This window comes from Callospermophilus lateralis, chromosome 6 (genome assembly GCF_048772815.1).
Source record: "Callospermophilus lateralis isolate mCalLat2 chromosome 6, mCalLat2.hap1, whole genome shotgun sequence".
Classification (NCBI taxonomy): Eukaryota; Metazoa; Chordata; class Mammalia; order Rodentia; family Sciuridae; genus Callospermophilus; species Callospermophilus lateralis.
The window spans coordinates 142517792-142532667 of NC_135310.1; the positions used below are offsets into that span (position 1 = coordinate 142517792).

The 14876-nt window shown below is 45.6% G+C and overlaps 1 protein-coding gene across 1 annotated transcript; it reads left to right on the top strand.

Moving 5' to 3' along the window:
• The first annotated feature begins 2829 nt into the window (after positions 1 to 2829).
• Positions 2830 to 7543, top strand: Ppp1r3g (protein phosphatase 1 regulatory subunit 3G). Its single transcript, XM_076857880.1, has one exon. The coding sequence runs from the start codon at positions 3662 to 3664 to the stop codon at positions 4676 to 4678; it is 1017 nt and encodes a 338-aa protein (XP_076713995.1). The 5' UTR covers positions 2830 to 3661; the 3' UTR covers positions 4679 to 7543.
• The last annotated feature ends 7333 nt before the right edge of the window (positions 7544 to 14876 follow it).

A 14876-nucleotide genomic window follows, 5' to 3' on the forward strand; every position in this document is an offset into this window, starting at 1 on the left:
CTGCCTGAGCCACACCCCCAGCTCACCACCAAACCTTTTGTTGTTTATAAAGATACCCTTTTTTGATCATACCTGAGTTTATGCTAATGAGGTGACTTAGTCTGGGGACCCTAGAGAGCCTCAGGATGAACTGGTGATCAGAAAGAAGTGATTAGAAGACTGGGACTTCCAGTCCCAGCCCTGACCTCCAGGAAGGAAAGGGACTGGAGATTGAGCTCCTAAACTCATGAACAATAAGGTTTGTGGATCTTTCAGGTTGGAGGCCACATGGAGGGACTGGGATAGTGCTGGGCCTGGAGAAGCCAGGGAAGCTCCACACCCATCCCTGCCTTGGGTCCCTTCTATTTGGCTGTTTCCTGAAAAACTCAAGTGTTTTCTTACACTCTGGAATTGTTCTACTGAATTGTCAAAACTGAAAGAGAACCCAATGGGAATTCCTGAATTACCAGCTGGCCAGGCAAGAATATGGGTCTCTTGGGCACCTCATTTGCACCTGGCATCTGAAGTCGGGGTAGTCTTGTGGGCCTTTGACTTGCGGAATCTGACATTCATTCCAGGAAGAGCTTCTTAGAATTGAATTGTTGGACACCCTGTTGGATAATCAAAAAATTGGTGTAACCCAGGCACCATTTGGTGCCAGAAAGGACCCAAGAACTTATTAAGGTCAGCGTGTCCCAAAATGGAATTCTGATCATGCCCTTCCTCTATCTATTCCTCCTTTAGTAGTTCCCACCCCAATGACTACTACTGCTTTAAGTCCAAATCCTAAGAGGATCCTCCTTCCCCCTGCTCCCTCCCTGTGTGAATCCACAGTGCGAAATGTGTTTTTCACTTCTAGATAGCTCTCAGATCTATCCATACCACCATCATCTCTCAATCTGGGTGTAATCACAATTCAATTTACAATGATTGCAATAGCCTCTTATCAGGTTCACCCCATTGTCCTGCCCCCAGCGATCTACTCTTCATTCTGTACCCAGAATGGCCTTTTCAAAATTTATTTCTGGTTTTTTTTTTCAAACCTACTAAATATGGAGGAACTCTTCAGTGTTCAAAACTCTCCAGTGGCTTCAAGGTCAAGAAGCTAACCCCCTCTACCTTTGTATTCTTCCCCTGGATTACCTGGCTGTCTGTCAGGCCACAAGGACCTTCTTTCAGTTCTTCCCCTCCATGCTGCCTCTGCACAGAGCCTTTGAATTTCTCCCCTCTAACTTCCAGGATTCCACTCTGTGCCCAAGGGCTGAGTTTGTGTTAATGCTGGTCTCCTCCAAAATATTGAGAATTCCATGAGGCTGGGGACCTCTAACATTTCCATCAGAGAGAGGAATGTGGGCTGGAGCTAGGACCAGGGCACTGGCACAGCCCTGGGAGTGATGGCTACTTAAATTCTGTGTTCTAAGCACATCACTTCCAACTTCTAGTCCTGGCCCCAGAGTGGAATGGACATGTCTCCAATGAGGGTGGTGGACCAGAGAGTCACCACAACCTCAAAATCTCTTTAAAGTTCTATATTTTTAAACTATTTTGTGACTTTTATATTAAATTTCATAATACATCAATGAGATACATCAAGAGATTGTCTTCTTGCACAAATCATGCAGTTATTCCAGGAAGATATGCCACATGTATCTTGAACTTCTTTTAAGCCCCCCACACAGTTGAGATGAAATTATGGAGCTCCATATAGGGCACAAAATGACCAGCAAGATCCCAGCAAAGGAACCAACAGGGTCCCTTTCTCATGAAACCACCCCCAGATTAGCCTCTCTAATAATGGTAGAAATCTTTAATTCATGGATTCAAATCCCACCACAACCAAACCGTGGCTCATGAGCCAATGAAAAATCTTTCTAGGTCTTTATATCCCGTATGTACAATAGGATAATATGATTTCCACCTCACAAGATTGTTCTGCAAATCAGATAGCTCAGAAAGAGCCCTCAGCACTGATGGGGTATTCAGTGGGTGCTCAATAAATATTAGCCATTAAAATGATCCTATCATAATCTTCCACTCACCATCTCTTTTATCTGTTCCCTCCCTTATCAACACACTAAAAACCCCGCCCCTTTAAATCTGCCAACACATAACTTATTTAACTAACCTGGGTAAGTTATATTTGCTTTTTAATGTTTCTTGCTTAGTTGATTAGCGGATCAATGTTTCTAGAATCTCAACTTTTTAACATTTTTTTTACTCGTTTTAATTAGTTATACACGACAGTTCAATGACCTTGACATATCAAACATTTGAATCAGATGGGATATGATCTCTCATTTTTCTGGGTGTACAGGTTGCAGAATCACATAGAATCTCAACTTTTACGTAAGTAACTGTACACACATCCATGTAGGTTAACTAACAGTTCCCACAGTATAGTCCCCAGGGCCCAGCATAAGCATCTCCAGGCTCCACCCCAGACCTACTGAAAGGGACTCTGAGGATGGGGCGCAGAGATCTGCTCCGACTGGCCCGCCCCGTGATGCTGATGCGCGCTCAAGTTTAAGGGAAAACTGGCCTTAAAGCAAAACAAAACAAAAAATACTACTTTGGAAACTCTCGAAATCCCCAGGTACTATGAGGCGCTCATCCACCCCTCCACATCCCAGGCTTGGCTTTGGCCCCTTTCAAGGGACTGTCGCGGCTCGGATGGGCAGGGCGGCCGAGTCGGGCGCCCACTCGGGCGGGCGAGGTGGTTAAGTTGCCGGCGGCGGTGGGAGGCGGTGTGCGCCACGTGGGTGCCAGCGCCCGCAGGGCCCCCCTCCGCTGCTTCCCCAGCCAGCCCGGACGGCCGACTCGCGGGCGGGACCAGGGGAGGGGCGGGGACGTGCTCGCCGGCCTGGAGCGAATGGCCTCCCGCTGCTCTGCGCTGGCGGCTGCGTCCGCTTCCCGCTCGCCCCGGCAAGATCCCCGACTCGGAGGTGACCCGAGCCCACCCGTGCCGCCCGCCACTGGGCAGGTAGGTGGGGGCTACGGGTCCAGAGGCAAGCGCGCAGATTGGATCCGGGGACGCCTTTAAATGTGGGGGCAGCGATGCACCCCTCACTTTTGGGCCGCGCAGGACCTGCGGCTTTCCAAGTTCCCTGTAGGCAAGTTTGCCTGCGACGGGGACTCCCTAGATCGATGACAGCCAGGAGGACGGTCTTCCCCCAGAAGACAGAGCTGTCAGGTCGACTTCAGGGGCAAGAATACTCGGGCCACGCTCTGGTCTCTCAAAGTTGAGCGCAAGTCCTCCATCCGGACGCTCCAGAGGTGGAACAGACCCGAGTCCCGCGGGGAGTGAGTGGAGAAAGAGGGGAACCCGGACCCGCGCCCTTCAGAAATCTTTCTGTCACTTTCAACCCGTGCAATCCGAAGCACGCTCCCAGGTGTTCTGGTGGCAGCTCCTCCCCGCCCCGGACCCTCCCCCGCGGCGGGCAGGTTCAACTCCGGAGCTGGCCCGAGGCCCTCGTCCTCCTCCCACTGCGTCCTGAGCTGCACCAGCTAAAAGCTGGTGGTTTCGGAGAGGACCTCTTCTCTTCTCTTCCGGGCCGACTGGCGACCGGTCAGCGAGCCCCGGCGGGCGGCGCTGCTCACTCCTTCAATTGCACAAGGAGATGTTTCCAGAGAATTCTTGAGCCGGGTGTCCGCGGAGGGACAAGTCCCGTGTCCGGCTGGTGTCATGGAGTCTCCCGAGACGCAGCTGCAAAGTTCCGAGGCGCCAAGACCTGTGCCCTTTGCAGAACCCCCACCCGCGGAGGGGCGGCCCACCCCGGAGGTCCTCTGCGTGGAGAGTGGCACTTCGGAAGCCTGGAGCCCTGAAGTTCAGTTCGAAGACAGGCCCTTGTCACCGAAGGAAGAGGCGCCTCTTCCGGAGCCGGAGCCCCTGGAACGCCGCCGCCCTCGCGCGCGCTCCTTCTCCCTGCCCGCAGACCCCATTCTGGAGGCGGCCAAGCTCCTGCAGCGGCGCCAGCAGCAGCAGCAGGCCCTGGGCGCGGAGAGCGGTGAGTCAGTCGAGGACGTCCTGCTTAGCCCCGGCGACTGCTGCAAGAAGCGGGTGCAGTTCGCCGACTCTTTGGGGCTGAGCCTGGCCAGCGTGAAGCACTTCAGCGAGGCTGAGGAACCACAGGTGCCTCCCGCCGTGTTTTCGCGCCTCCGCAGCTTCCGGGTGCGTGTGGAGCATCTGGAACCGCTCGGGGACCTGTTGGCACAGGCGTCCTCGTCCCTCCCGGCGCCGCCTCCCCGACTCCGGCCTCTCTTCCAGCTCCCGGGAGACAGCGTGGCAGCGGAGCGCCTGCGACAGCAGCGCGTGTGCCTGGAGCGCGTGCAGTGCTCGGCACCCTCGGGCGCGGAGGTGACGGGCTCTGGTAGGGTGCTGGGCTGCCCGGGGCCCAGGGCTGTGACAGTGCGCTACACCTTTACAGAGTGGCGCACGTTCCTGGACGTGCCAGCAGAGCTGCAGCCAACAGAAGCGCCGTCGGGGGCCTCTGAACCAGGTTCTGGGGATGCTGAGGAGGAGCCCGGCGCAGAACGCTTCCGCTTCTCGCTGTACCTACCCCCCGGCCTGCAGCCCGAGGAAGGGGAGGATATTTCCGTTCACTTTGCAGTCTGCTACCGCTGTGAGCAGGGCGAGTATTGGGACAACAACGCGGGGACTAATTACACACTGCGCTACGCGCGCCCCACGAATCTGCTCTGAGCCCAAAAGCGCTTTGGGGGAACGAGGGAAGGGAAGGGAAGGGGCTGACCAGCACAACCGAGCTCAGGCGGCTGCTCCCGAGGCACTGGCTGGGATGCTTTGATGAGCGTCGTCGGTCTGGAATGAGTGTGAAGCGAAAGGAGGGAATCGCTAAACCCTAATCTGGAATCCCTGGCAGATACAGGAGCTAGCACTGTGAAACTGGGCAATGCCCCCAACTTCTCTGGTCTCAGTTTTCTTGTTGCTTCCACCTTCCTCTATGGCCTTTAGTATTACCAGCCTGCGTCAGAATGGGAAGAAATCCCCAAGTCCTGAAGCAGAAACTCCAAGAAACGGGCTCTCAACTCCTGGTCGCGACTGTACCTGTGGCTCTATGACTTGTTTTTAACAAAGAGATGTCATATTTTCGTCTTTCGATGGAGACCAGTGGGAAAAGAATAAAGCGCCCGACGACCGCGCACCACGGGACTGTGCACGCATGGAACCTAAATACCCCAATCTGTTTCTCAGAGAAAACTGGGTGGTGGCTGGGTCAGACTGTCCTTTTCTTTTAAATGGAATCTGGAAAAATGAGTGCCCAGACTTGACATTATTTACATCTCTGTGCACAAATGTTTTTTTAAAATACACAAATGTGTATTTTATATTTTAGCTCCCGAGTGTTTTGGGAGGCCTTGGCAGTCAGGAGACTTTACTCAGCGGATGGCAAGCGCACTTTAACAATTGTTAAACAGTATTCACACATTTCCCTCTCTGGTGTAGAAGAGCCCAGATTCCTTAATTGTGAAAAAAAAAAAAAATGCTTTCTGAAATGATTTGGGGGTAGCCTTCTGTCCCCCTGCCATAGTAAGATGTTTGGTGAATTAAAATGCTAGAGTAAGCCTTAAAGTAGGCCTCAGCTGTGAGCTTCAAGGACCTGTCACACTTGTCCCAACCTCCTTTGTACAGACAAAGCAGCGGGAGACTCCCACTAGGCCATTAGCAGTCAGGGAAGCTGGGCTCTTAGGGGCTGGACTCCAAGTGCACAGGGTGGGGGATGTGTCCCTTTCAAGCCACTGAGAGGAAACATGCCCAGCACGTAAATGCTGCTGAGACCCAGATGGGCATTCTGTACTGCCACCACAGGCACAGGGTCATACGCTTCTGGGTGGCAGTGGATGCCAGGGTGATTTGGTCCTGAATGAGGCAGCAGGTGGGCATCCTGGGTGAGGACCTAATTCCACCATACCGTGGTAATCCTTCTTTGGTAATTTAGACTTTAAAAAGGTTTTCCAGCACAAAGCTAGCTTTGCCAATTAGTTTTGGAATGGTAATGTTTAAGAAGGGATGTTTTCATTTAGAAGAGGGTCATTGGCCAAATTTGGCCCAAAGTCTGTTTCCTCTTTACATTTTTAAATAGTTGAAAAATTCAAGAGGTGAATACTATTTTGCCATGAGGATCATATGAAATTTAAATGTGCACAACCAGAAATAAAGTTTTATTGGAACACAGCCACATACATTTATTTATGTATTCTCTATAGTTGCTCTCATGGTAGCACAGCACAGTTGGGTGGATGCAACAAAGACCATATGCAAAGTGTAAAATATTTACCACCTGGCCCTTTATAGAAAGCTTGTCAATCCTTGTTCCGTATTTTTAAACACCGTATGCAGAGAATTATGGTTAATAAGGCAGTTAACCTTTTATTGAATTTTGCTGACTTGAAAGAAACTTCTTTGGGCAAAGGTAAGACTGTCACTTTCAGTAATCTTGGTTAAAATAAACATTAAGACACAAGGTAAGGCAATTACCTACTGAAGAGAGGAAATCTACCTGCTGCATTCTGTCACCTAAAAAATGATCGCTGAAATACAATACCAATCTGCATTAGCATCAAACTACAAAATCTGCCAGATATTCTTTGCCTTTATTATCTATTTTATTTTTGGTGCTTTAAACCCAGAGTCTGGCACATGGTAAGCACATGCTCTACCACAGAGCTACACACTTAGCCTTTTTTGCCTTTAAGTGGAATGTCTTCAGGTATAAAAATATTTAGTTTGAACTTTGGATTGGAGAATTCCCTTTGACTATGGCAGTGTTTCCCAAGATTAAGTAATCAGGGGGGAATTTTTAAATAATTTATTGACAGAAAGCCACCAGGAGTTGTTAATGAGTTATAATTTATAGTTGAAGTACACTTTTAAAAATGGTCACATTAATGAAATAGTGAATGCTAAATCCATGTATACTTTGTAGAATATTGATAATAATAAAAATAACCCAGTGATTACAGTGATATCATTTTTCTGTTATCAAATGCAAAAGCAATCAACATCTTTCATGCAATGTCCAGATAGTCTCAGGTCTGACACAAAATTTCTTAAAAGTGCATTATTATATTAATATCAATGCCTAAATACATTATATTTTTATGCATTTGTAAGTATATTTTAGTTGGAAAGTATTGATAGCACATACAGCCTATAACAGTTTGAAAATGCTGACTTATATGTTCATAATACACTATTTAAGTTGTTTTATTACTTAAAATTAAGTTAGAGGATTGGGGGTGTCTCAGTGGTAGGGAGCATGCCTTGTATGTGCAAAGCCCTGAGCTTAATTCCCAGACTATATAAATAAATTAAATTAAAAATAGGAGCTCAATATAATGATCAAAATAGAAGTCTTCTTATCTAGGACTCTTTAAAATAGTACCTGTCAAATCTAGAGTAAGATACATTTAAGTCATGATTTTAATTTATTAATTATTATTGTTGTTATTATTTTGGTACTAGAGATTGAATCCAGGGCCTGGTATATGCTAGGTAAGCACTTTATAACTGGGCCTAATTGCTAGCCCAAGAGATATATTTTTAATAAGTATGTACAACACATTTTATATTCTTATTGATTTAAAAATATATGATTTTGAATTCCAACCATCAATTTTAAAAAAATATTTATTTTTTAGTTTTAGGTAGACACAATATTTTTATTTTATATTTATGTGTTGCTGTGGATCGAACCCAGTGCCTCGTCATGCTAGGCGAGCGCTCTATCACTGAGCCACAACCCCAGCCCAAGCAACCATCAATTAAAAAAAATTTTTTTTAGTTGTCAATGGATCTTTATTTTATTTATTGATATGTGGTTCTGAGAATCAAACCCAGTGCCTCACACATGCTAGGCAAGCGCTCTGCCACGGAGTCAAACCCCAGCCCCCAACCATCAATTTTTAAAGGATGCATTTCATTCCTAATGAACATCCAACATGCTTGTTAGGAAAAGAAATACAGCTGTGCTCTCCCCCAAATCTTGGAGAACAGCTTTTCAAAAGTTCAGAATTTTGTGAAATATTTTGAACACCCCGATCTTTCTGCAGAAGTTTGTAACTTTCAAAGTTCTAGCAGTGACCACGCTTTTAAATGTTTTTTTACTTTATAAAGTGCCAACCTTTTTTTTTTTTTTTTTTTTTTGGTAGACTAATAGCAAGCTTCCCCCCACCCCCCCAGTGCTATGCTGGACAAATGATCTTTCAATCACTGAGCCATATTCTAGTCCACAGCAAATGTTTTGTAATAAATATTTGTAAAAGAAGTGAAAATAGGTTTTATTCTTAGTCTGCCTGCCCGCTTTCTTTCTTTTTCTTCTCTCTCTCTCTCTTTCTTCCTTCCGAAAGGGTAATACTAACCAGTCAGGACTGGTTAGTATTCAAGAGCGTACTTTTTGAGAAGAATGAAAAAACACCCAGAAAACCCAAGTTCCACAATGCAGCTGGTGCTTTTGTGTAGCAATATTTATCTCAACTTGAGTTGTGAGGGTCATTCTGCTTGAAAATGCAATCAACTTTAAACTCTTTCTGGCTCAGGTGATGAAAAAGGGAGTTCTTAGCAACTTAATGGCCCTGTCTTCCCCTAAAGAGATCCTAGTTGCTTCCTTTCAGGCAAATGTGCCTGTGGATCACTGGATTGGGGAATATTGAACATAATGTGTATCTAAGGAATATCTGGATCCGTGGCTGGAAATCTTGCAGTTTGTGTGGACTGAAATTCCCCCTGGAGAGCCCGAGGTTTATTAAGCAAGGTGGGCAGCCTGTCTTCAGACCTAACTAGGGAGGCAGGGATTCTGTTGAGGGAATCAGCAGTGGACTTTGGGAGCCCGCTGAGCTCTAGGGACACCAGACACCAGACATCTTTGTCCAACAGGAGTAAGGATTGCGACACTGGCAGCCTTCCCAAGGCAACTGGGGTGGGGGTGGGGGGTAGTCATTGTAACTCACCAAGCAAAGGTCTTTCTATTTTGAGGATCCTCCACTTGCTCTGACCTTCCTCCTTCTCTGACCCGCAACCAAGAGCTTCCCTGGAATGCTGTGGCTCTGGAGCCCGTCTACCAGGTGCCCAGTCACAATGAAGCAGAGCCTTCTTGTTCATGTCATCTTTGGATCCTTAGTGTTGGATCATTCAGGCATCATCTGTAGTATAGTTTAAGTTCTGGTATAGCATTGCCACCTGCTTCGCTCTTCCTGCTAACGATTGCTTTAGCTATTCTGGGTCTCTTATTTTTCCAGTTGAATTTCACGATTGCTTTTTCTATTTCTATGAGGAATGCCATGAGGATTTTGATCAGAATTGCATGAAATCTGTATAGTGCTTTTGGTAGTATGGTCATTTTGATAATATTAATTCTACCTATCCAAGAGCAAGGTAGATCTTTCCATCTTCTAAGGTCTTCTTTGGTTTTTCTCATTAGGGTTCTATAGTTTTCATTGTATAGATCTTTCACCTCTTTCGTTAAGTTGATTCCCAAGTATCTTATTATTATTTTTTTTTTTTTTGAGGATATTGTGTATGGGGTAGTTTTCCTCATTTCCTTCTCAGAGGCTGGTCACTGCTATACAGAAATGTCTTTGATTTATGGGTGTTGATTTTATATCCTGCTACTTTGCTGAATTCATTTACTAGTTTTAGAAGTCTTCTGGTAGAGTTTTTTGGGTCTTCTAGATATAGAATCATATTGTCAGCAAATAGTGCTAATTTAAGTTCTTCTTTTCCTATACATGTCCCTTTGATTTCTTTCCTCTGTCTAATTGCTCTGACCTGTGTTTCAAGAACTATGTTGAATAGAAGTGATGAAAGAGGGCATCCTTATCTTGTTCCAGTTTTTAGAGGGAATGCCTTTAAAAACTGCAGAGCCAACCTAGATGCCCTTCAGTGGATGAATGGATAAAAAAATGTGGCATATATACACAATGGAATTTTACTCAACAATAAAAGAGAATAAAATCATGGCATTTTCAGGTAAATGGATGGCGTTGGTGAAAATAATACTAAGTGAAGTTAGCCAATCCCAAAAAAACAAATGCCGAATGTTTTCTCTGATATAAGGAGGCTGACTTATAGTGGGGTAGGGAGGGGGATCATGGGAGGAATAGATGAATTCTAGATAAGGAAGATGGGAGGGAGGGAAAGGGAGGAGGCAGGGGATTAGCAAGGATGGTGGAATGTGATGGACATCATTATCCAAAGTACATGTATGAAGACAAGAATTGGGTGTCAACCTACTTTATATACAAACAGAGATATGAAAAATTGTAATATATGTGTAATAAGGATTGTAATGCAAAAAAACCCAAAACAAAGTACATGTATAAAGACATGAATTGGTGTGAACATACTTTATATTCAAATTGAAAAATATAACATACTTTATATTCAAAATGAAAATTTGTGCTCTATATGTGTAATGAGAATTGTAATGCATTCTGCTGTCATGTATTTAAAAAATAAAATCAATTAAATAAAAAATAATAAATAAATAAATAAATAAATGAAAGATTCATTATTGGTATATAGGAAAGTTACTGATTTTTATATGTTGATTTTGTAACTGTTAACTTTGCTGAATTTTTAAATTAGCTCTAGCAGTCTTTTGGTGGAGCATTTTGGATTCCTAAGTATAGGATCACATTGTCAGCAAACAGGGATAATTTGACTTCTTTCTTTCCTATTTTTATCCCTTTTATTTCCTTCTCCAGTCTAATTGCTCTGGCTAGAATTTCTAGCACTATATTAAATAGGAATGGTGAGAGTGGACATCCTTGTCTTGTTCCAGACTTTAAAGGAAATGCTTTCTGTTTTCCCACATTCACTATGAGCTTGGCTTTAGGTTTTTTTTGCATGTAGCCTTTATGATGTTGAGGTAAGTTCCTTCTATCCCTAGCTTCTTCAGTGTTATTTTTTTTAATATCATGAATAGGTGCTGAATTTTGTCAAATAACTCAATAGTTCTTATATATCTTAGCTAAGATTTTTCATTCCTGAAGTTGTGTATCTCTTTGGAACATTGTGCCTTGGGACCCTGTGTGGCCTGATCTGCAACATTCTTTGTCACGAGTATGAGGAAAGGACCAGCCCAAGGGAGGAAGTGCAATGTTCTATTTTTTGGGGTGAATGGAATGTGCGTAACTGGTTTGCACCATGGGACCCATGATTGTAGGTTAGAGGAGAGTTCCGTGGGAAGTTAACAACGCTGACAAAAGTTGAGCTGTTTGCAGTCCAGCCCTGGCACAGGTAGTCCCTGAACTTCTGGGACCTGTTGGGCTCTCAGGATCTGGGGTATGCTATTTGAAATCATTAGGGAAAAGGGGTGGGAGCAGGGAGCTGACAACTGGGGCTCATCCCTGTGATCTGGATTTCCCTTCCTGCAGAGTGGTGCTGGCCATCTGGTAGGTAAGGGCTTCCTTTTAAAATGTGCCAGTGAGATTTGCTCAGTGAATCTCATAGAGGAAAAGTCTGTTTAAGTCATGAGCCCAGAGCCAGCTCAACCAGAAAATCTGCAGATATAGACCATACATTCATATCTAATTTCTGGTAAAGCAAAGCCACTTTAGAGAAACTTATAAGACATTTAAGGAAATTGGGGCATATCTCCCTGAGATAGTCATTCATCCTGTTCATATTGTTGGTCCCATCCTTTGAAACTTGTTATCCAAAGTCATTTCCCAAGCAGAAGCAATATCCTAACAAATGCTGAGACAGGAAGTTCAGCCTAAAAATTTGGCATTGAATAAGCAGTGAGGACAGGAGGATTTCAGAAACTAAGGCTGCAGTAGTGAATCTCCAAATCAAAACCTTCCTGACTTTCTATGAGCAGATACGTGAGTGTCACACTGAGAAAGCGGGGCAGTCAACCCCCAACCCTCAAAGTGCAAATGCACTCCAGGGACCTTACCCCAGAGCTTTTTAGCTCTTAAAACTGTGATATGTGCCTTTCCTACCCTCTCACTGGCTCCCTCGCAAGCCATCTCATTGTTACTGATCAAGGGCCCACCACAGAGCTGAGCCAGCCGTGGAGGACCTCAGTTCCCCAACCCTGTGATGCCACTGAAAGGAATTTGAGTGAGACACATGGCAGTGTGCCGCAGTCTGGCTGGGCACAAATCATGAGCAGGAACAAACTTTATTTCTGAACTCCACCAGCACACTCCACACACACTCCTCGGGAACTCTCCCGAACGCCACCCACGCTCGCGGCTCCTCCAGGAACACCACACACCAACCGGAACTCCCTCTCCAGGAACTTCCCCAACCAACACGAACTCCCCAGGCAATCCTCACGAGAACTCCAAAGTAGCAGCCCCCGCCCCCAGGCGGACAGTAAAGGTCTAATATACAATTGAATCAATCCAGCATCATCTTGATGGCTCGGCTCTCAACCAGTACTATTGGCAAAATGCCAGGGGCCATTCCGACTCGGCTGTGGCTCTCAGCATCTGTGAGCAAAGGTTTAATAGATAGAGAAAAGAGGGTGACGTCCTGCATAGGAACCGCTTGAATCGCCTCAGTGGGAGGACAGGTGTGACACCCTTTCAATGATGAGGGAGAGAGGGTCCTGGCCACCTGGTTCCCAGAGAGAGTGGTGGGGATGTGTGTTGGAGATAGTCTCCCTTTGGGGTTTCAACTCACCATTGCTGGGGGAGGTTCTGACAGACCAGGCCCCACTCTCCTGAAGCTTGCCTGCGTCAGGAATACAGCGTGGGAAGGCTGGGCATTCGGCTCGCATGCTCACAGGCTTCCTGTCCTGCTGAGGCTCCCTGCTGCTTTGGTTTTATGACTCATGGACTTTTCCTAATGCATCTGCCTACCTGCGCATGCCCGTCCTTCACCGACCTTTCCCCTACCCACTGTTCGTGCCTAAATAACCTACCTGACATTTCTCCCTCAAGACCAGGTTCCTAAATTATTTAAGGATAAGTGGGAGCTGACTCCTTCTGGTGACTTCTGCTGAGATGGGGCCACGTTTAGCTAAGGGAAGGAAGCCTTTTCTCTCTCCTAGGTGGGTGAGGTCAGTCCACGGGGTCATGGTAGAAGGGGTCGTGGTCTGTTGATCACAATGCCATTTGTCTTGCAGGAGCTCGGGAATACCAATTACCAATTAGGATTGGAGGGAAACAGGCAAGGCGATACATGAAAATACCACCTAGGGTGATTAAAATAGAGTCACAAGGAACCCTTCCACCAACAAAGGGTGAAGATGCTAAGCAGAGAAAACTCCCCGAGTTTCACAAAGATGGGGTTCAGTGCTCCGTCTGTGATACTTGAGTTTTAATATCCCGGACCATGTCAGAAATTTTGGCAGAGTTGTCAGAAATGTATATTCAAAATTCAGTTTTAATAAGAGCACATGTTTAAACGCTTGTGCTGTGTTTAAAACATCAAGAGCCATATGATTTTGAAATACAACCTGTCAGATCACTGTGACTTCTGACTTTAATCGGTCTATTCCTTGGGCCATGTCATTGAGATCCCTTTGTGTATTTCATTAAGGGCTCTACATGCCAAATTACATCCCCTCATGATGGAATTAATAAGTAAAAGCCTAGGTCATCATACCAGTGAAGTACTGCTTTAGTTCACCAGTGTTTCAAATTTGCCATGTTAAGTGGAATCGATTAGAGAGGTTGTCCGTTGTCCCTGTATCCAAGGGAATCCAGTTGTGCAATAATCTATCCAATCAGGGAACAGCCATAACCAACAATTATTATGACCACGGATCCAATAGTTTCCTTTTGGGTCAGACCATGGAGAATATCTCTCAGGAAGAGTCTATTCAGGAGAATATCTATTAGCAGTGTTTAAAATTACAGTGTGATGACAGTCAAGATAGGGGACTTATGATGAGTGGAATTTGCCCAATCATCTAACCTATGATTCCTTGCTCCCAACATGGGGGAGCCTTTTGAAGTAACTGCCCAGTTGGAGGAGTGAGCCACGTAGTAGACAATACCCATTAGTGTACCTAAGATTCGTGGGACACATGTGTGGAATGTACTCCAGGTCTAGAGATATTCCGGCTCCTGTAAGTATCCCAGGTGTCTGTTTGAGAGTGGTGACCGCAGTCAGGCACTGGCCATGGCCTGGAGAGGAAAGGTCTTCTGAGGCCATTGAGATGTATCCCTTTGAGTCGGAATTTATAGTGCCCATCTGTAGCCCAGCACCCCTCCAGGATATATCTTTGCAGGGCTAGTCAATTTTGTAAAGGGAAAACCCACCAGGGCAATCCTGAGGTGCCAGAAAGAGGCATTAGCCACAGACCCAGCCATCAGTCTTATTTATTTCTTGGGCATACTGCCAACTCACAAAACATTTAGCACCTTTAGTATAACCAAAGCTTAACAGAAGGAGGAAAAAGGCCAAATTAGTCGTGTTTTAGCTCAGTGAGCCGCAGGATAATGCCTACAGTAAATCCTAATAAGAGCAAAATTCCAAGAACAGGAGATTTCGAGGAAGGAGGATATTGTATTTATAAATTATGTTTATATTATAGGAATTATAACAGCTCAACCACAGATATTGAGGAAGGGGGTAGAAGGTAGTTTGCGAGTCCTGGGTGGAACTCAGTGTAGAGGTACTATAGATCTTTAGGGGGGTGCAGGTGTAGTAGGTAGGGGACTCCTCAGGTGTCTTTCTGGGATCATTCTTTTTAATTAGTAGCTTGACTAAAGAATGGTGGGTCCAGCTGGAGTCTTGACAGCTATAAGGATAGATAATACCACAGGGAGAGGCCCCGTCCAGATGGGGCATAGTTTGGACTTGGGTTGTGATCTCTGTAGGACTTAATTAGAACTTGCATCCCGGGACCCAGGAGGGAGTAAGGGTTAAGAGGTCACGTTAGCGGAGAGAGCTTGTTCCTAAATTCCTTTCTTGTAGGTTG

Excerpts from the sequence above, each read along its gene's own strand:
- Ppp1r3g (XM_076857880.1), top strand. The coding sequence starts at position 3,662 with ATGGAGTCTCCCGAGACGCAGCTGCAAAGTTCCGAGGCGCCAAGACCT.